The sequence below is a fragment of the Tympanuchus pallidicinctus genome, unplaced genomic scaffold, assembly GCF_026119805.1.
Source record: "Tympanuchus pallidicinctus isolate F22 unplaced genomic scaffold, pur_lepc_1.0 scaffold12, whole genome shotgun sequence".
Lineage (NCBI taxonomy): Eukaryota > Metazoa > Chordata > Aves > Galliformes > Phasianidae > Tympanuchus > Tympanuchus pallidicinctus.
In genome coordinates, this window is record NW_026294637.1 from 8,769,223 (window position 1) to 8,792,422 (window position 23,200).

At 38.2% G+C, this 23,200-nt stretch overlaps 1 protein-coding gene across 12 annotated transcripts in view; it reads right to left on the reverse strand.

The window, feature by feature from the left end:
* Nucleotides 1-23,200, reverse strand: part of ADAMTSL3 (ADAMTS like 3) — a 187,977-nt gene that overhangs the window by 62,970 nt on the left and 101,807 nt on the right. For 11 of the 12 annotated variants that reach the window (XR_008203655.1, XM_052671550.1, XM_052671546.1 and 8 more), the window contains 2 exons: nucleotides 11,802-11,928; nucleotides 2,286-2,360 (listed from right to left, as the gene is read on the reverse strand). Coding sequence is in view for 11 of the 12 variants with exons in the window: in XM_052671550.1 (XP_052527510.1) it covers nucleotides 2,286-2,360; nucleotides 11,802-11,928 (202 nt within the window). In the remaining variant the exon portion in view is untranslated. The remainder of the gene's footprint in view (nucleotides 1-2,285; nucleotides 2,361-11,801; nucleotides 11,929-23,200) is intronic. The other variant, XM_052671551.1, reaches the window with a different exon arrangement.

The window sequence follows — 23,200 nt, forward strand, 5'->3', positions numbered from 1 at the left end:
GACACTTACAGTGTTCATAAGCACAAACAAAATATCAGCTGAAAAGAAATGAGTCTTTCAGCATTAGCTGCTGACTGTAAAACAACCTTCAGGCCATTTATTTGTTTCAGATCTGTTATGCACTACCTCTCTAACCAGCTTTCCATTTTTGATTAATCCAGCAGCTGTGTTTCCCTGGAACGAGAGTAGACCATAAAGCCCAGGATGAAGCACAAAATAACGCAGGACAAAGGGAAAAGTGCCAGATACTCTATAGTGCTCTTCAAATGTTGCTATTGCTGCATTTACTTGAAGAGCAAACATATACTGGAGGCAGTACAAAATTCTGCAGTAAGCAGCCCCTACTCCACCTGTTAACTTCACCTCCTTACAAGCCAGGAAGAACATGACTAACAAATAGAGCCTGCAATTAGAAGTGATTGTTCTGTAAGTTTTGCATTTAGTTGTAACAGCACACTCTCACCAAGCCAATAAAGTTGCAAAGCAAAGATTTTCCAAGTGAAGAATAACACTCTCAAATGTACATGCAAGTCAGTAATGAGGGCAAGCAAATAACACAATCACCTCTTCTAGAATAAAGGTTCTTGAAGATCTTGACTAGGAAGCAATGCAATTTCCATCCCCTACTCTAACAGCTCCCTCTTATTTTTCTGCCTCTGCCACTTTAGGTAACAAATGCCTAAATCCTCAGTGATTTGCAAACAGATGTGCTGGGGGAAGTGGTTAAAGGAACATTTCACAATTCTCTTCCAGCTAGAGAACTAGCTAACAAAAGTAATGCCAAGCCACAGCTTCTTTATGGAACCACCCTGGATAGGAAGCCAGGAGCACTCTGTACTTAGTTAACGAGTTGCTGCTGCATTCCTCAAGAGCTTTCCAGAAATCCCCCAGGAGCCACTGAATCCAGTTCTTTTTCCTCGTGAAGTTGAAACAACAGCTTTCTTCTGCAGAATTAATTAAGAAATAGCAAAACAGGAGTCTTGACTGGAAGTGGTCAAGATAACACCCTCATACATTTCTTTCAATATTTTTTACACTAATATTATATATTGTAAGGGTAAGTTATGCTTTTCATATTGTTAATATCAGTGTGACACCTAGAAGTCATTCTGGAGCTATTTGTAAATAAGAGTCTTATTTTTTTCTTTGAAATGATGGTGTTTTCTTCAAAGCAAACAAAGAAAATGAGTGTTTTTCAAGTAAAATGCATTTCTTTCTTCTGTTTACATATCACATAGCAATAAAAGTCATTTTTATTTCTATGTTTTGGACTAAGCCTTCCACTGCTGCTAATAAAAATAAAATGCTGCAAACATTAAATGAATGGTTTGTTTCACTGCTTGATATATCAGTAGTATTTATCATTGAAGTGGTTAGAGTTCTATATCGAAAGCAGGTCAACGGGTAAAGAAATTACTGTAGTTATTACCATCAGACTCCCAGAAAATACTAGAAAAGCTGACAGAATAATAAGCTGTTTCTCATTGGCACCACAACCAAAACTTTTACAAGGAAACTGTGCTTGTGTAGATTCTTTGTCTTTTGTTTACCTTAGCTCATTTTACTTAAGTTACTTCTTCTAGAACACTGCTCGTCGACCAAGTGCTTTATTAGCTCTTAGGTCAAAGTTGTAATTTCAATTAGACTATTTGCATCCTTATTGTTAAGCCTGCACTTAAGTGATCAGCTGAATTAAAGCTAACTTAGCCAACAGCTTGAAGTATCAAGCCCATAATTGTCCACAGTCACTTCTACTTCCTAAAAGCAAAATCACAGGACTGTGCTAACATCAAGAGGGAAGTAAATCACAGAGTTTCCTTTCCACAAGACATGGAGGTTATCAACTTTGGTCCTTTTATGAATTTGAAGAGTTGTAGTGGACTGGGGAATCCAGATCAAGTCCCTTCTCTATCTCAAACTCTTCAACAGAAATCTGGCACTGGCCTACTTAAGTGCTATCAGTCCCACACAAAACCATTTACAAGAATTTTGTTGGAGCTGTTTGCATGCATTTTAAGATTGTACCTGATTATAGAATCCTTATACGAAATCTATTTGGTTTAGATCAATGAAGAAACCACCAGTACCATTTCTTTTATTCTATTTCTACTTAGTAAATAGTCCTTTGGTGTTCTGTAAGACAATGTCAAAGCTGGATATTAACAACAGGAATGGAATCAAGGTTATGATCTTATCCATATTCTTAAAATTTGGATGAGTTCAGAGACAAGGCTCAGTTTGTATCTTCTGTGTGTGAATAAAAATAAAAAACTGCTCACTCATACCAAGGTGTGCTGGTCCTTTGAGTGTAATTCTCACACTGCGGCTCCCATGTGGAACGGCAATCATGGTTTCTTCCCCTAGGAAAATCAAAAAACTATTTTAGAAGTTATCCTGCATCAGGGAATTTGCACATCACATAACTAGACTGAAAACTGTCAAATGTGACTATGAAAACATTTCACAGATTTCACAATTTTTATATTAAAAATAATCATATTTTATTAAGTAGAGTCTACTGAGTCTGTTTGCTATGCTCTGCAACCCTTATAAACCTACACACAGACTTGTAAATCTTTCTTGCTATTGGAAAATTATTTGCCATTAACAAAAACAACTGAAATGTCAGTAGTGTATTAAGAGTATATTTACACTCTGTTGTCTTAATTTTATTTCCTAATCACCAAATTGACAAAAGGAATCTGCTAAGTAGTGCTTCCCCCTTACAAAGCACTGCAGCTGTTCAGTCTCATTTTGCCCACACCTCATTTCCTGCTGCAGGTCACAACTTTAATAAGTGGCAGGACTTACAGGAAATAAATCATCTACTTAACACCAGCCCTTAACCAATTACAGACCAGTTAAGAGCAAATATATTTTTGTTATAATGTATATATTATTAAACAGTATCTACATCTAACATACCATATAAGATCATTCCTTCCAGTAAGAGCCCCAATTTAAAATTTAAACCAAACTAGACTTGAATAGAACATGTCAATACAAAACAGTTCTTGGCTGCCTGAATAGCCTCTTCACATATAGATGTACAACACACTTTAGTGCACTTTACAAAAGCTGAAAGTTACTTTCCACTTCAAACATAAGAAATCTATAATTTGCCCAAGCAAACTGAGTGAGCAATCAAATCAATCACCTAGAGCATGCCAACAAGAGCAGTGCTCTTAGAAAAGGGTACACACAATGCACGACAGGGATCTCCACAAAAGCGTGGGAGAAGACTCCAAACAACGAGTACCAACAGGCTTCATGCCATTTCCGTCTGGCCAAGCTGCAGTCCTGCCCTCAGGAGGGACCTGCAAACAGAAACCTTTTCCAAGCAGACTCCACAGAGAGTGCACTGTTCAATAATGGCATGAATATATAATCAGGGGCAAATTCAAAAGTACAATGAGCTGAAACATGTGATACATTGCTCCAGAATTAGTTGTACAACATAGAGAGGAAGAATATTTGAGTTTAGTTTGAACTAAAAAGTAGTTGAAGAATGTTGCATTCCACTTTAAACCAAACCCTTTTATAGTAGATGCTAAATTATCAGCTTCTGGTTTACATCTCCTTAGCATAAGTATGAAATTCTGCCAAACGTTCGGGATACATCAAGCAAATACTGCAATTATTTTTTCTAAAATAAACACCTTCTTATGTTTCAGCTTTTATATCACCAATTTCTAGGAAGGTCATTTAAATATAACAATTTATTTTGGATGTAATAAAATATGACCTTTATTAATTTCATACTTGGGTATTCCACCAGAGTGCAAAATACTACAGTAAGAACAATAATACAGTTAAGGAGCCCTGGAAAAAACATTAACTACCGAACCACTTAATATCTTCTTGGTTTTTCATCAGGCGAATTGCTAAAGATAGTCAGAAGGTAGTGGATGTGTATATCTTTAAGCAAGGAAATAACTACTGAATTCATTTGTGCTCTACAGCATTTGAAAGAAAGCAGGTTTGAGGGGCCCATCTGTCCCTGCTTGGTCAGGGATTGCATCCTGTCTTGACAACCAAACGGCAGCTTACAGCACAAAACTTCACATAAGAGTCTGATCCTACCAGTTCTGAACACATGCAACTGCTGTTTTGAAGTGGAACCAAGGGCATTCTGCACATAATGGATGAAGGCCAGATTTGCAGATGTGCAGAGATGTGTAGGACTGCTCCTCCTGAGAACAACCAGGGTCGTTCTGCTGCTCTCCCTCCACCTCCTTACAGCAAGCTCTGCTCGCCTCGGCAGGCCTTGTTGATCCCTTTTTTCAAGATGCTTCACATTCTTTTAGCAGTACTACAGACATTCCAACCTCACCAAAGCACTCTCTGATATGGTCCAAAAGTCTCATGGGGGTGCTAAATTTGGTGTTTCTCTGCAGCGGAGACAATATTACCAGAAAGGATTTTATTTGCATTAGAGGAGATGATTAAGTTCACCACCACAACAGTGTTCAACCTCCTCAGCCCCACAGAACTGTCAAGAAGTCTGGCAATAGGAGATGCTTGCATCTTACAGAAATGGTTACGACCTAGGACAGTCTTATAAGATAAAATAAATCATAGGGGGAAAAAGGTTAGATGTTTGAAATTCTGAACTGAGATAAGGAATTGGAAGACAACAGGAATTAACTGACCCAAACAACTCTTTTGGTTTCTCCAGAGGACAGCTTAAACTTCGCACCAAATGGTAGCTATGGCTGCCCAGGTCTGGCTCCAAAACAATGCATTTCAAAGGTCTCTGCTCTTCAGCTGACATAATGAAATTCATATTCTTGAAGGGACACAAGGCTGTGTGCAAACTACTTAAAAATGGTTCTATAGCTGTATATTTTCCACTAAATAAATAGGCTCTACATCATTAAAACTAGTTAACTCTTAAGAAGACCTAAGAGGAAACTGCTGCACTGAAATCTGTACTCAGAATTCCAAATTACCTTTTTTTTTTGTTTCTTACATATCTTCAAAAGTTAAGTGCTGACCTTGTCTCAAATCATCTGGAACGTACAGAAACACTGGACTATAAAATCTGACTTCAGAGTCATAAACCTCACCTTAAAAACTAAGAAACAGATGAGTGAGACACTGTCTCTCTATCCTAACACTGCTTCCACTGTGCAGATTCCTGAGGGAGGATGGGGTCATCTTTTTCCAGCTCCTGGATGGAACATGTACTGTGCCTTGAACCTGCAACCCTCTCAGCAAATGTATGTGCACAACACTACACACAGAACTTGCTGATTAAGCTCCTGGATTGCTTTTACTTTAGATGGCAAGGTTTGATCCTGTTTCTATGGTGTTAATGTGGATTTAGATTTTGGATTTCAATGAGAGCAAGATCAGACTCCCTGCTATGGTAAGACTGGGAGCTAATCCCCAGGATCAAAATAAAGGAGCCACATTCCTGAGCTCAATCCAATTCAGCAGGTTTTATTTACTTTTCCATGTGGGTCATGGCGGACCCATTTACTGTTTCACATATGGGCCAGTTGGGACTTTTCCCTCTCTTCTCTTATAGCAGGGCAGAGGATTTATTTCAGGCCTATAAAAACTTTTTCTTCCCGTGTATTTGCTCAGCACTTATCTGTTGGTCCTCCAGGTCTGATTGAAGGCCTCTGTGCTCTCAAAACACAAAACACAATGGTCCAAGAACAACTGTCAGCACAAGGGAACTAAAAATCTCAAACTGTTTGGAGTCTTTTTGCAGTGGCTCCCCTCATCTGCTCTGACATTATGCTTAATTTCAGAAAGTGGGGTGTGCGCTAGCCTGCTCAATGACAAAAATCTGCAAAGCCAACTACATACTCTTTAAAAAACACCTGAACTCGTTAGGTGTGTGCTCCTGAAAACAACAGCAGTTATGTATGTTGACTCTAAAAGTCTGTGGTTAAAAAAAAAAAAAAAGAAGAAGAAAAAGAAATAGGAAAAAAGAAAGTGCAATTCCTCTCTGTCCTCAAGTTCTACCCTCTCCAGCCTTATGCTCATGATTGGTTACTCTGAGAACAATTTAACAGTTTTGGTTGAAAATGACAGGAGTCATCAACCCTACAGAACAATTAAGTTAATTACCAGATACAATCACTTGAGACTCCAACTATGTGAAGTAGTATGGAAAACTCTTCTTTGTAGCTCCCCAAAAACACGTAGTGAAAAAAAGGCTATATCTAACTTCATTTTACTGCAGAATTACATAAAAGTCAGTATTTTCAGGCTTTGCAGGGAGGCAGTAAGAACTAAGGAATGAAATAGCCAATGTCCTTACGTGGGAACTTGTCTGTGTAAGGCAGCAGATGATGAAAGTAAAGGAGGCCTTACAGTAACTACAATTGCCCCAAATAAGCCAAACTAAGTGACAAAATGTGGCAAGTATTCATCCAAGAAATAAGAAAGTGCAGTAGACTGTAGAGTTTCAGAGATAGCTGTTTTGTTTTAGCTCAGAAAAACAACAACAAAAAAACACAAAAAACCAGAAATAATTACCATACAATGAACAATGCTTCATTTCAAACCATGCAGTACACACACTTCACATTTGCAGAGCGCACTCTCTAAAATCACCTGTGCAGACCAGCACTCTTCAGTACTGCAGCACATGGCACAGACACTAACAGAAAGCATTACATTTACTTGCCACAAGAAATGGTCAAGATGTATTTATGCCCTGTTCTTGGGATTATCTTCTTTAAAAAACAAACATACAGTAACTACTTTGGCAAAAAAATTCTAGTTCTCTTGCTTGCTTGCCAAGTGCTAGTCCATCTATGCTTGCATAACCAGCAGTGCAAGAGAGGAGCAATAAACCTACAGACTGAAATAGCTGGTGCTGAAGAGCCAGCATCTGCTCTACGCACATATTTCAGGTGCTTTACTTTGAACAAACTCTAATTTGATTCGATAGATTACATATCATTAGCTGAAGGAGAACATTAGGTGCTTTTCTGGAGCACACCTTCTAAGCTACCTTCAATCAAAAAATCCAGTTCTGTGCTCTCCAAGACCACTCCATGATGCGAATTGATGAACAATATGTTAGGACGATCAGGCAATTTGCTTCAAAAAACATATTCCTTATCCAAACTGAAATACTAAGATATTGGCATTCTATCCCTCCTTATATACAATTTTCCTGCCAAATCAGTCCCAATTCCCTCTTTCCCTCTTCTGGCTCTAAATACAGTTCATTTCTCCCCTTCCTCTCAGACTGTTTCTCAATTTGTCTCCCATCCCAGATTCCTTATCTAATCTCAGTCTTCCGTTCTTACTCTTTTTCCTTGACCCAGTGCATCTGTACAGTCAGTGCTGAATTTTCCTCATACCTTCTCATATCTTTCTTTCGCCATATGACTATAATGCTAATTTCTCCTGCTCAGCTGTTCTCATCTGGACGTTCCCTCTCCTTATGTGCTCTCATCACTCCCTGTCAGAAGCCTGAGTAGGTAGAGCCAGAAGCTCTCTACAGATTGGTTTTCATAATGTCTGAATGCAAGTTCAGAGGCATCGCTGATGCCTCAATCCCAAGTACCCATCTCACAGAGCATCTATGCCTTAGAAGGCAAAGCACAAGGTCTCTCCTCAGTGTCTTAGCTCTGGAAGAGCAAAATGCCAGTTTACTCAAAGGAGATTGTACACGTACAGTCTGTTTGTGGTTGGGACATGTAGCAAGCTAGAGCATGCTCAAAAAAGGACAAGCTTTTCAGAAATGTTAACATTAACGTCCAAGAAACCTCTATAGAGCCTGAGGGGAAAGCAGTGGCTTTTTCATTTATTTATTTATTTTTGTGAAAGGTTACAATAAGATATGTGTCGATGTTCACAGATATTACTAAAAACTTATCCACAACCAGAGGAACACTGCCTGCCAAACTTCAAATCCCCAATCTGCAATCAGGTCCAATAAAGGGGGATATTGAGACATACTAAAAAAAAAGTTTTCAGGAATGTTTAGACAATGGGAAACAACATGTTTTTCTCTGCCGTGTCCTTGGAATACGCTGAGTTATTTTGGCTGAAATTTCTCCAAACCATTCAGCACCTGGCATACAGAGTTTTTGACCCAACTGCTAAATTTTGGCAAGAAATCAGTAAGCATATAAACATATGAAGTATGACAACCTTGACAATAAGGCTCACTAGCTCCATGTACGGAGATTTCACAGAAGGAGGAAAGATGTGAGGTAGCACACTGCCATGAAACTGAGCCAGATGGCGGTACTGAAGAGCGGCTCACAGTGGATGGGTACAGGACTGACAGCCTTACAGAAGGCCTCAGTTTAGTTTTTTAATAAGAATGCTTAGGGTGATGACATACAAGCATGTGACAATAAATTACATAGTACCATAGGAAACAAAATGCATGGCAAAAAGAATAAAAAATAGTTACAAATCTACCAACACTTAATTCTTTTCCATGAAGCTTTTAGCAAAAAGTTAGGAAAGCTAAAACTCACAAGTGCTGCATGGTTTTTGAGAATCAAAAGAGACCAGATTAAAAGTCTGAGCCTTCCACTTCATTCCTTCAGCTTCACAACGTTAATTTCAGAACCAGCATCTTTACTTTTTCCTTGGTATCAGAACCAGAACTTTCCTGCCATTTCTTGCCAATAATGGTGCAGAAAGCAGACATTAGGGCCCAATCCTACCATTTTTCCATGTGCACAAAGTGCAGTGGAGTTAATGGGAGTTCCATGCATATTGTACTAGAAACATCAGGCCCGTGATAACTCATTTCCCAATGGGACGGTACATTTTACAACCTATTACACTTTCTGTTTGAATATCATTAGTCAAACCTTTAATCATTTTACCAGAATGTTAGAATCTGGCTTGTTGGCAGAAGCCTAACTTACTTTGTCTTTCAAAGGCAATTAAGTGTTAGTGGAAAAAAGTGAAGAACTTTTGAAATGACAGTTCATTTCATATTCACAGATCAGTAAGTTTTCTTTCTAAGCTGTTTAGGCTTCTGATCAAGGAAAAGCATTCATTTGGTATAAAAAGATAATATGACAAGTTGTGCTTGAGAAATCATTTGCTATCAATGCCTAAATGTCTTCATTTCCAAATAAGGACCAATATCTAGGTGCTTTTATTTTCCCTAATGTCTCTTTATTTTCATAATAAAACCTTTGGTTCTCACTTTTCTTCCAATTTTTTAATTTGCCTCATTGCACAGTTAAAATTATGATCCTGCTCACAACCTATCTGGCTCCCTCTTAAATACATGTCTGTCACATCTTGCTATTTCACTTCTCAACACTAGCTTCCAAAAGAAGATTTGGAAGATATTGTGTCTCCTTTATTGTTCCACATAAAGCTAAGCTCTCTTTTTGCTTATTTCTATATTTCATTCACACAACGATGATTATATATAAAAATTTCTACATAGTCTTGAACATCTTGACTCCAAAAAGATTTTGACACTAACAATGCCAAGAAAATCAACATTTCTGAGTTGAGTGGTGTGTCATTTTGTTTACATGAATGATAATTCCATCATATAATCTAGCCAAATGCAATGACAGATAAAACCACAACTTGACACAACTGACATCTTTCCCAAAAGAGTCTTTCTTCAAATAATTTTAAAGAACTACTCAAGAGCCAATGAATTCTGACAGAATTAAAAAAGGAAGCATGGGTATTCTTCATAACATACGCAAAGCACTGGGAGCCACCAAGTGAGGTCAGCTCTAGTTAGCTCTTTCCTGTGCCAGAATACCATGAGAAAAATTAAATCAGTAGTCTGTCACAAAATGACACTTTGTCTTGTCTTTATACTTACATATGAAGCAGCAGTAAGTTGTGAACCTTTTAATTTTCCTTATCGAGAACTATCCAGCCAGATTTGCCAACGCATCGAGTTTAGTTTGGGTTGCCTTAAATGAGCCAAGGGTGTCCTCAGAGTCACCCTTCTCTTGGAGAGTTGCTGTTGCTATAGAACTGGCATAGACAGTGCTGTCCTTTCTGTTATAGCTGAACAGGGAAGACGTATTTGGTGTATGTACTTCCTTTATGTATCTGTCTATACGCAAACGCATAAAACAAGTTCAACTTGTTGATACTACAAAAACGTTATCCAATCTTCACTGCTTGACAAGTGCTTGTTCTGCACTAAGCAGAAGCTCTGGGCAGTTGATATGACAAAGTGAACAAAGAGTAACCCTCTGTGGAAACTCTGCTCAGTGCAAATGCTGAAGGCATATGCTCATTGTAGCATGAAGAGCAACTTTATAAATTACTGAGCTACATTCTCCCATCTGAAAAAGGCTTCTAGCAAAGACAAAGCAACTGCTGACACTGATAGTCCACCCAGAGCATTAAAAAAAAAAAAAAAAAGAAGGCATTTTGACTAGTGATAAATTCTGGCACTGAAGGATGTTGGCACAAAAATATTCACTATTTAACTTAGATTGCTTTGTTGCTTTGTTATGTGATTTAACAGGTGTGTATAAATTATGCAATACAAATGATCACACTACGTTACCATGCGTTAAATTAACATTGTTTTTCAAGTTACATTTACATTGAAGTGTACTGCAAACAGTAGCATAAACAAAAACCATGGAAATACTTATACATAGTGCAGAAAAAAAATTAAAAATTATTCAATATACAGCAGCTCTCTCAAAATCAGGGCATTAGTGAAATCTTCCAAGGCTGAAATACAGCAGTACTCAAGTATCTGCAGCTGTCTGAGACAGGTGCTTTGCCCATTAAAAAAATACCTGCTTACATTTGAACTCTGCATACAAGCTTTATTCTAAAAGTATGTAATCATCACCACTGCATTTGTGGCTCTGCAGGACAGTAGCAAAGGCTGCAAAGGCTGCATCTCCACCTAACAATTACTTACACACATTGTAAGTCCAGAAATAACCATGAAAGAAACAACGAGGCAACTGCTGTTTCTACATGATAAGCACATTGGACATATTATGAGATTACAGAGGGCATCTGTGAGGGTGGAAAGCACACAGAGCCATAGGTTTGTGCTCATTCTCCTCCCATCTGCTATCTATCTGCTAGAAGGAAACAATTCAACAGGAGAAACTGTATCTTAAAAGAAAACAAGAATCAGAGGTAAGTCCATGTGACATCCTTTCTGGATACGAGCATAGTGAGAGACTTAAACTCTACTATTGAGTCTAATCCTGGTACTCCTCTTATATTGTCAGTACTAGTGAGACCCACAGAGTTATGCTTAGTAAAGGTCTAATTATTTTGAGGAACAATGGCAGCATTTGGGACAAATATACAAAAAAAAAAAAAAAAAAAAAAGAGAGAAGTAAGTATTACTCCATTTTCACCTTATTCTTTTTGTATCATGGAAGTACTCACTTTGCCTCTGAAGTTCAACTGTCTTTAGACATTAAGGAAAAAAAAAAAGCTAAGTTGAAAACCAGACACTTTCAATCAGACACCACAATTTCCATAAAGCCATCTATAAGATGTTTCCATGATTTAAAAACATTTTGCTGCAGCATCACACATATTGCAACATGAGGACACTCTCTAAAATAAGGTGTGTATCTTGATAGTTATTCCTGATAGAATGAATTAAGTTGCTCTACAAAAAATGCATGTCTCAAATTCTTTCCTAGCTATACCCTTATGTGTGGTATCCCTCATGGAATTTCAATAGACTAATCTAGCACAGACTTCTGAGTAAGTAGCTTTGGAAAACTGCAAATAAGTATATAGAGAAAAGGTCATACTCCGCAATACGTATGTTAATATACAAGCAGAAAACAGTCAAGGATAAATTATCACAGTATCAATTTGCAACCTACTTTTTTCTGGTGAGACATGTGCCTTAGCTTGTCCCCTCACAAGCCTGCATGTCGAACCATCTCCTGCACAGATTCCACAGTTGTCTTCCTTGGCATTGCTCCCAAGTTGTCGATCACAGCCTACTGCCTGCCAACATCAACACCACAGTCAGAAGGAGGGCAAAGCTGTAGTAGACATGCTCAGGTTTCTGGAATTTTATTTATTATGTTATCCTTTCGATTTTATGAGCTGGCCTCATTTTTTCAAAGCATATCTTGCCATATATTTTAAAAGCACTGTCATTTCCACAATTTTAATGATGAACCACAACAACTGATATATTAAGGTATTCAAGCACAGGCAATATATGAATCAGTTTCCCATTATGTGAATGCACACCACAGAGTGTTACTTTTTCTAACACAAGGAACAGCTATATTTACAATTTGTTTTTCATCACCTGTTTAATTACATCTGAGAAAGGATTAATGCAGTGAAATAATCCAAGTTGAATATATAAGGGATATTCAGGCTTCAGCTTTACAGACAAGCAGATATGGGCAGTGCTTATAATCTAGTGTCCTGGATATTCAGAATTTAAATGACATCAGTGTAGATCTATTTGCCATTTACATCAAAACCTGCACGATTCTGTCTTTGCCTTTGGATTTTTCATTTTTGTTTCTGAATATGAGCCAAAAATTTATAAAGCCTTGCAATGATTATTGTAAAAACACCCAGATTTAATCAATGACCGAAATTCCAAAAGCAATTTGTTTGTTTTTTTTAAATCTGTCAACTGAAAAAGATCCAAACTATGAAGAAAACATTTTTATTACTTTTCCTTTTTCTTCACCTCAGCCACCCTAAAAGAAGTATGAGAGGAAGAAAGGGAAGACGAGGAACAATATTAACTTGAAGCAATTTAATGCTGAAATGAAGATAAATATTTAGTCTCGCCTATCTTACTCTCTAACATTTTTAGGAGAAATTTGCAGGGAGGACCAAATGTTGAGCAGTGTGTCAAAGAAACTATTCTGCAGCTTCAGGGTTCTTCAGCTCAGCTTCTTATATACACACTTCCCTGAGAAGCAAGCTAATTCATTACGGAAATCATATATATATATATATATATATATATATATATATATATATATGTACGTTTAAACAAACTCAGAACTGACAAATGGATAGAAAGTACTATGGAAACTCACAGTTAAATGCAGTGCTAGAATTCTGAAATTGGCCAGTACACTCCCATTCCTATATAAAAATGCTTGGAAGGGGCAATCTTAGCTGCCAAGATCCACCGCATCTGTGCTATGCCAGAACTGACACATGATCCCCATGGAGAGGTGGGGATCGAGTCCACACGTAACAGGCAGGGTTGGGTCTTCCAGTCTCCAACAGATGCACACGTGCTGCACGCCTACTGCCAAACAGGGAGAAGTGTAACCTCTAAGGTTCCATTTTCTGCCCACCTCCCTTCTCCTGGGCCCTTGGTTTCCCAGTTCCCCACATCCTTCACTGCCTTAAGATGAAGGAAAGCTATTTGCATTAACTACTGTGGCACTTGAGTTGAGAGGTGTGATGTGCTGAAAGGCAGGCACCTCCCTAATTTTTACCTCTTTTAGCTGGCCACCTCACAGCAGGTCACAGAGAAGCAAGCTTACTGGAGAATAGCTTAGACAGTAGTGAATAGCTTACATCAAAAATCCCATTTCCATATTCCCTTTTGAAAAGTAAAGCCATGCTGATCTTCTAGTAAAGAGGCACACAGCGTTCCTGTTTGGTAGGCGCGTGCAAGATGTGCTGCTGGAACTAGGCAATGGTAGGAAATGACAGGAACTTAGAGGATGTAATAAGGAATGAAGATCACTGGACTCTTCATTAACTTCTATCAAACAGCCACTATCTGAGACTGTGGCCTCCTGATTGGTGCCCAGGCCATCCCCAAACAGATCTGAACATACTGCTGGGCAACAGCCCACATAAAATGTCACTTGATTGTTTGGGATGACAGTTATGTACTGCTGAATACAAACATGATTCTGTAGCATCGCTAAAGAAACAGATTAAATTCAATGATTTCATGTTAGTGAAGTTTTAAATGCTAATAAGATCTTAGTTTTGAAAGGCAACAAGTTAACAAACAAATCAGACCGCCTCAGAACAGGTGCCTGTTTACTGCATAGAAGCAGTATATGAATGCATACATGTTCCAGTACTGTAATTCAGGAGACTGCATTAGAGATTAAAATGTGTTTCCAATTAAAGATTTTTTTTCTTTTTTTTTTCTTTTTTTTTTTTACTTTAGTTCTTGGCTCATCAACTAAGAAGATAAAAAAAGACTGCAAACGAATCTGAATAAATTTATCTTCCCATTTTGTCACCTATCAGCACAGGGAAATAAATGAAAATGTCAGAATTTCAGAACCAGAAGCAAACTGGGCCATTGTGTGCATCAGAAAGCTGACAAAAGTTCAAGGAATATAATAATCCAATGGTTGGCATAGTGACCTTAGAGTTGACAATTCTTTCAAATTCCAGTTCCACAACAGACTTTCATCTTGACCTTTGAACAATCCCTTTGCTTTCCAATTTCCAATCTGTGAAAGGGGTAAATTTGCAATTCCCCACCTCACAGTTATGTTGCAAGAACAGATGTGCTAAAGATTCTGACACATTCAGATGGTGCTCCCAGGATGCTGGGGATAAAACCAGTACTTGAAATAGCCTCATCTTCCTTTAAGTAGATTTTTCAAATGTTTACTGCTCACCACTGCTATTCCTGCTCTCATTCACAAAGGTAATCCTAGCTCGTGGAGGTAAATTGTCAGAACTACTGCTACTACAGGCTCTCAGCAGATCTTACAAACACGTTTCCATTTTATAATGTAATCTCATTTTCTAAATACTAAGAATATGTTTATTCACTCATCAGTTAATTCTCCAAGGAAAAAATTCAGCTGCATGCTGTGATATGTATGTAAGGCATTGGTATTTTTATTAGATTCAGCCGTTGTATGTTTGTAGGCTACAGATCCTGCAGTCCTTTGGTGAGAGGAGGGTGTTGAGCAAGCAAAAGACTCTCAAGACCATGCCATTAAAAGCCAACATGACAATAATAGGCAGACAGTGTAACAGAGGTATTTCACATATCCACTATGAAAACAAACTCTCATTCCATATAACAAAACAGTACAACTGTGCAAACACAAGGCAGTATTGTGTCCAATGTGGAATGTAAGGGAAAAGATAATCAGCACTGCAGCATACTTTCCATAATTGTTTCACAGGGTATTATGGCTAAATTTTTAATACATAAATGCCACAGAAATAAAATAGGAGTGTTGGCTGCTAATGCTAGGGATTTAGGTAGAGGGAAAGCTTTGCAGCTCCCCTGCCAGCAAATGTAACATGTCTGACTAGATCTATGCACCTCCAGTTCTTTCAGAGATTGTGTTTATATCAATTATTATGAGTATACAGTGATAACCCAGGATACAATTCAAAAAATAACTCGAAGTAGGATCACAATTTATGTCTGTAATGAGCAAAGAATCTCAGACTGTTCAGCGTTAAGCATCCAAAAACACCCTACGGAATTTAATGTGACAAGCCTTCGATTTTAGAGGTAGTACAGTAAGTGTGCAAACCATACATCAGCGCTAAGGTAGGGGGTACTTCAAAACTGAGTGTCAAGACTTGGCCTATTGTATTTGTTTCTAAAACTTTGACAGCAAAGAATTTCACACAAGCTGGACAGCCATGGATCACACTAAAAGAGCAGGAAGCTGCAAGGTGCTGCTTTAGAAATCAGGCCGTTGGCATATCACCAAGGATTGTAAATTAAGGTAGGAATTATTGTCAAGAAAAGGATAGATGTGGCTTAGGGACATGGTTTAGTGATCATGATGGTGACGGGTCTAGATGATGGTGGTGGTGTTGGACTAGATGATCTGAGCGGTCTTTTCCAACCCGAACGATTCCATAATTCTAGCACAGCCAGTAACTTTGCTAGAAAAACAAAGACAGCGTTCGAGGAAATGTTTTGAAGAGTACATGTGTATTTGTGTACAGAGCTACAACAAGTCCAGAAAGTGATATATGGCAACAGCCTTTCCCATCTCACACAGCACTGCAGCAAGCCAAAGGGGTCTGATGATTTTCATGATTAAGGTGTTTGTTAGGGTTAATTTAGCCCACATTGCTAGCTGTTTACAGAGCAAAGGGATCAGCTATAAATATTATAGGCAGATTGGGAAAACATCTGCACACTTTTAGGGTACAGTCAAAAATAATTATATTAGGTGATAATAACATAAACTGCATAAATGAAACAAGTGACAATACAAACCATGTAATAGAAGCATTGGGACCTCGTCAAATTAAAAGAATAATCCAGAAAAAAAGTCATAAATCAAAAAATGGTTCAAGTACTGTAAAGACTATATTGCAAGTTCCTACACAAATAAGCAGCTGGGGAAATAGTGACCATTGTTTAGCAAAATGGACATGGAAATTTAAAAAAAGTTTTGAGACACGATTACTTTCTGTATTTAATAAATTGATAATGAGGGGTTATGAATTTGGACGGAGATTCTTTTCAAACTGGTGCATGATATGTGACTATTTTAGGACATTACAGTATGTTTTTCTGTTTTTCCACTATGCAAAAGAATATTACTGTTTTGTCACAAGTGAGCAGAAACACTGCTGCAACAGACTTCTGAACCAGACGGTGCTATTGTGAAATGCACTACTGAGGGGTGTGAAATGTTTGTGGTGTGCTCAGAATGCTCATGTGAGTTCAGAAAGGCAAAGGAAGAGCAAAAGGTCAGGGTATAAAATATAGTAATACAGATGAAAGATTAATGAAATTGCTGCTGTGTTAGAGGTGACTGCAGAACATTACAAATATCTTTGCAGATATAAATCCAAAAAATGGCTCTGAAGCCTCCACAGATGTTTCTTTAACATTTAGAAGGGTTTCAAGATGAGGCATTAGACTTAAATGAAGAAATGAATATGGCATGTTAATTCTGATTTATGAAGGTCAAAATATAATCCGTTAAACTCAAGGTTCTTCCTTTCTTAAGGAAATATTTATAGTTAACTGTGATGAAAAAAGTACTGCAAAGTGACAAATTTATGACAGATTCCCATACAGCAAAAAAGCCCTGTAATAAAAACCTAGCAAACTTCAGTCCTCCTTCAGTGTACCCTTCATGACTAGAAACTGCCCATGCAGAGCAATGCAGATACAGGTTTTGAAATGGCAGTTTTTGCTTGTTGCTTTAGGCTCCTGTAACATGGCTATTCCCTTAACTGACTGCTCATCTCCATCTGGAGGCACTTTCTTTCAACACAGGTATGACACTATTTTTTATAGAATGAACTCCAGGGACATGAGTTGTCAATTATAAAAGTATTACGTGTCAATCATAAGAAATATTTTTGGAATGCTAAAGATTCAAGATTACATGCTTTGAATAAAGAGCCTGAAGATGTACTCACACTCCACATAACAAGAACACTGAGGTGAAACATGAGAAAAAAACACCAAGATTTTGCATAACAAGCACCAACTGTTATCACTACTGCTATTGAAAATATGAATTTATACACAGCAATACCTACAACTATATACAATATTTCTGTCTGGAAAAGGACTCCCTGCTTCTCTGTCCTCTGGAGCCAGAGATCTAGGTACAGTCTGAAAAGACAAAATACTAAGTTGTCTAAATTGAAGCTACAAAAAACAAAAAAACAAAAACACAAGAAACCAAAACTCTGCTGTTCTTATTTGTGGCAGATAAATATATTCTGTGAAGTTGCAATAGTGTTGTTGTTTCTCTCTTTCTCCCTATCTACTATGTCTTAGATTATTTAAATGTTCAGCAAATATCCATGCTGAAGTCAAATATGTGTTAAATGCTACCATATTGTTCTCAAATGACTCTAAATAGTATTTTTGATTGATAGTCTCATTTATCAGTGATGATTAAGGGGATAACATCAGTGAATAACATTTTTTCACTGCTCTATTTCTGCCTAAGAAACAGGCATAGATCAGTGTAGGGAAGTGATGCTCTTTATCAATGTGATTGACTTTAATAAAATAAAAGTAGAAAATCAATTACCAACCTTTCACAGTGACATAATTAGCATCCTTCCGGGAATTGCTTCACTACACAGAAATCCAGATGAAATCCACTCTCAGTACAATTTCTCTTTTGTTTTTTCACTAGGCTGGCAATTTCAAAGGATGCACATCTGTGTGTACTCATTAAATAGATTGCAAATAGTGGCACAAATGTACAGGTGACATTTAGTCAAATTCAATGAAAGTAAGAACTCAGCCAATGTAAGAAGTGCCCGATATGCCTAATGCATGAAAGAAACAAGGAGCTGCACTGCAGAATGCACAAATAGAGACAATTATTCTTCACAAAGATACGGTATCACTGCTACTGAACTGCTGAAGGGTGTAAAGACTGAAAGGTGTAAACCCAGGCACAGTTGGCTTCCACTGCCTGTGAAATTTGTTAAGATGTGAAAAATATGGAGCGAGAATTAAGTGAATATTACACCAAACAAATCCAGCCACGGGATGGAACTGCCATACCACCAGGACAGGAGAGCTCATGTTGTCATAACAAAATGATTTATTCTCTCAGAATTCAGATTGAAATAGAAGAAAAACATCCAAAGGTTAACAGCATTGCACAAAGTACAAGATGCCATCAGTATTGTTTCTGGCAAAAATAATTTCCAAGTCTTGAAACTTAACTAAGAAGGGACATACATTTTACCTCAACATCTACTAGTAAAAGAAACAAGAAAATAGTGAAAAATTCCTATGTGCTCACTAAAATAAATCTACATTGCAGTTTCTTAGAATCAATCTCAAGAGGGAAAATTAAAGTCCTTGGGGTCTCACTCACAAGAAAAAGAATTTCTGTTTTACAGACAGACACACTAAAAATTCCAAAACTCAGAAAAATTAAATCTGTATTTAACTATACAGGCACATCTGCTATCCCACTACACAGATCTCACTGCATGAGAGTCATCTATTTGCTGCATTTTCTCCTGCTCTACTTGCTTTACCCCAGAATCACAGTGCAGGCAGATGTTAGGAATGTCTGCATCCACACAACAAATAATTAATTTTAAATATGGCTATGGGAATTTATGGCAATAAAAACATAAGTATAAAATTCATCATGGGAAAGTTCTGCTCTGCCTTAGCTAGTATTTTCCATTTGCCCTGCTACAGAATCCAGAGGCTGACATTCAGAGCCCATCTATTCATTTACTGTGCAATCTCTGCTCCCATCCCTTGCTTTGTGATAGCTTCAGCTTGTAGCTTATTTCTACATAGATAAAATATGTCCATAGAGAGAATACACAGTAAAAACCTCCCACTCTTTCCCATGCTCATCATCAACAACTAAATGAACTTCTACAAACAGGAAGAGATAACAAGACATTCCTCCAATTTAGAATGTTACTTGTATTTATTTATTTAACATAGAAGAGTTTCTACTTTCAGGTAGAATCCTGCTTTATACTCACTGAAGATTTAATTTGGTCTTAGCCATGATTTTGTCCTTATATGGCCTCACAACTCTCTGTCTTACAACTCTTCTGTTATTAAGCTCAGCCTATCAAAGGCTGAACCATTGCACTGGGTCTCACATCTCTACTACAGAGCTAGCACAGCTCAGCAGCAGCCCCAAGAAGCTGACCTGGCTGTCAGCATCTGCTAAGAAGCAGAACATGGCCCCTTCAGGGACTCTAAGCATGCACTGACACTGAGTCCATCACCCAGCCCATCAATGCAGGGCCGGTGAAGCAGCAGACCCAGCTGGGAGTAAGAAGGTGTCTCTTGTGTGTTTTCAGTTGTTTGTAGATAAGAAAGCAAGGAGTGAGGCCAAAGTGTGTCAATATCCAAAATTCAGAACAAAGGACAACAAATATGTCAGAACGATGGGCACAAGCAGACACACCATCATGCTCAAGTTTCTCAGCCCTCAATACATAGAAAAAGAATGCAAAGCAATAAAAAATGAAAGGTAAAATATACAGTGCATTAAATTCATTGCATACAGAAGGGCTCCTAAATGGACTGTCCACGTATTTTTACAGATATTTCATATGTGAAGGCAGGAGGCTAAAGAGCGTTCTGTAATTCTGCAAATCCACTGCTATCAAACAAAGTGGCTCCAAAACATGCAAGTCTTCCTGCAGGATCTGCCACATGCTGGAGCAGCTGAGAGCCCATAGGACCACCCAGCAGGAGAGCAAGCACCCTTTCCTATATGGTTCCCATTTCAGAAAATACGCACGTGCAGACATGGAGGGTAGGACACAAATTCCCATTGGACTTCCTCCTTGTGAGAATGCTATTGAAAAATAAATCAATATATGGAATCAAATTACTTTTCTGACTTTCTGATTGGTTCCAGCCATATCTGCCACAGCACCAGCGGATCTGAAGACTCTAGTTCAACAAGATATCCAAATCATGAGTTACTGTACTGACTTTATCATGCTCACATGCTGCAGGACCTTGCTAGGTTGGAAAATAAAATCATATTTATATAAAGCTCACCAAAACAAAACAAAACTTGGCAAAGAATCACTTAGAAAAAGAGACATAGAGATAAGGAACTGGAGATTAGAAAAAACTCACCCCTATCTGACAGCAAGGATAAATTTAGACAGTAAGAAATTCCTACGGGCAGTAATCCTCCATCAGAAACAGCGGTGTGAAGAAAAACAGAAGGTCTGAAAAGAGATGACAATTTCTAGCAGCAGTGAACAGCTGCTAACTAAAAGCAAGTGATTCCAAATGACATTTTCAGTATCTGTGAGCACCCCTTGTGCCACACAAGCCCTCCTGCAGGTTGCCAATATGATCTCAAGTGAGCTGCTATCTCACGGCACGCTGGGACATGAAAAGGGCTCGAGTGCAATTCTTACAGTACAGTCTGCTGGCTTGGGCAGTGCTGAGAGCCTCCACGGAAGAGGAAGCCAAGTCTGGGAGTCTACAGAGCAGAACCTTGGCTGGTCACACAGGACATGGTAACCCGTGCTCAGCCCTCTCCTTCCATGGGACTTCTGGACAGGCACCAATGTTTCCCAGCTGATTTGCAGCTGGAGCTCCCACTCGGTTTAATGGGATGTCACGTGTACAGTCACACGGTGATTTTGATATGTAGTTCTTTGGGCTGGAAAGATTTATTGAATCTATGTGAGCAAATCCCATAGTCATGGGGAAAAAAAAGCCATGCTTTGGCAGGGGGGTTGGACTCGATGATCTCTGGAGGTCCCTTCCAACCCCTACAATTCTGTGATTCTGTGATTCATTCTGGATAAGGTCCAGTCTGCCAGCACGAGCGTCTGCAGAATTATGTGGATGGAGTACAGGTCTCTGCATGGGAGTCCCGGCACTGTATGCTGTTGATGGGCTATTTATGGTACTGGGGAAGGATGCAATATGAAGGCTGGCTTAACAGTAAGCTACCTCAAAATCAATTCCTCCTTTAAGTTACTTGAGGTGTGAAGGCTAAAGAGGTGAAAGGCAAAAACTGTAATGTGGACATTTAATTTTTTAATATAAAAAAGAGCCTGCAAGTGGTTTGTTGCTGTTGTTTTTTTGTTTGCTTGCTTGGTTTTTGTTTTTTGCTTTTCCCTGATGTTCTTTTATACTGCTACTTGAGGACCAACTACTCAAAGTAGAATAAAAGATTATCTTAAGTAAAAACTCCTTCAGTATAATTACTCTGAAGAGTAAGAATTAGAAGATATAAATCTAGGAAGCTATTTAAACTCCTGAAATTCAAGTTAAATACTAGAGTACATTCAGGAAAGAAAAAAGAAAATTAGTATTTTTAAGGAGCCAAATCCCTCCTTTAAAAACAAAATATTCTTTGATGCCTCATTCTGCATTATAAGAATAAAAAATTAGAAACTATTAAACAATACAATATTGTATTATATTCCTCTCTTACATATACTTTTAAATGAGATGAAATCCTTTACTCTTTGCTGTGCTTTTCACTGGGAAGTTTGCAGTAATATAGGATGGAAAGGAAATGTCCCTTTCTCGGTATCTGAACACCAGACCTTCCTGTGCACTTTGGGCAGCCCTTTAACATAGAAGCAATAAGAAGTATCCACAGGGGATGTATGCAAAACAGCCAAAGTGAACAGAGAGCTGGGAGAAAGCAGCTCTCAGAACAGAGGGAGTCAGAATGAGAAGACATTATCAAACCTCTATCATTTTAAGTTGTAACCATAAGCAGAGCTCACACAAGATCATGAAAAAATGTGCTGTCTTCCAAAGGCTTACAGCAACAGCTTTCAATGAAAACTGACAGATATTTACATCAAGGGTAAAAGCACTTTGGTGGCAAGTGTGTGAGATACCTTCTTGGTATATCATGACACGTGACAGAAACATGGAGCATGGCAGAAGTCAGCGGCACTCCACTTGACATATGAGATGTGTTCTAATGTCAGCTAAATTTATGCCATATGCTACAAAGCATAGTGTAGTGTCTGCCTTTCCTGGAGCACAAACAACTCACTGACACTAAATGGAAAGTTCACCGGAGGATTTACATCATCCTTGACCTAACTGTGACAGCCTAGGACAGAACTACTCAGACCGCTCCGCCGGACTGGTGATGTGTGGTTTTGGGTGATGTGTGTATTTATTGTCCAAACACATTACTCCACTTTAGAAAAATTATCAGTGTAACCATTTTAGGTACTGAAACAAGACCTAATTCTGCATTTTGGTAGGAAAAAAAAAAATCACAAACTAGAATTAAAAACAAAAATCAAGGCCAGGCAGGGCCCCAGTGCAGGCGGAGTAACTGGGTAAGTGTTGCCCACACATGTCTGACATGCAGATGTTTTTAAATGTCTCCACCCACATCCAGATGGGCACAGCAGGAATATATTATATGAAAAAATGTGTTGGGAGTTGAACAGAGAGTAGAAAAAGTATCAGAAGTGTGAAAATCCTCCCCAGCAGTGAAGTTTTGACCTATCCCTATTTAGCACAAAAACCCCAGATATTTGCTTTGGTAACAGAAGAAAGGCAGTAGCAGACAAAAACAATAAATAGAACAAAATAACAATAAAAAAAAAAGAAAGGTTGAATTAAGCCTCAGACAACTCCGAAATGTCTTATTAACTTTATCAATAAACTTTTCTCTGCTCCACCACCCTAGGATTTTATTTTCCCCAAAGACACAGAACTCTTACCCAGAAACCAGTTTTTTTCATTACTTTTTGGACGCTGTTATTTAGTTCAGGTGTACTTGTTAAGGGAAATGAAGAGAATCAGAATTGAAGCTGGACATGGGGAACTTAATGTCTCTGTACATTTAAATTC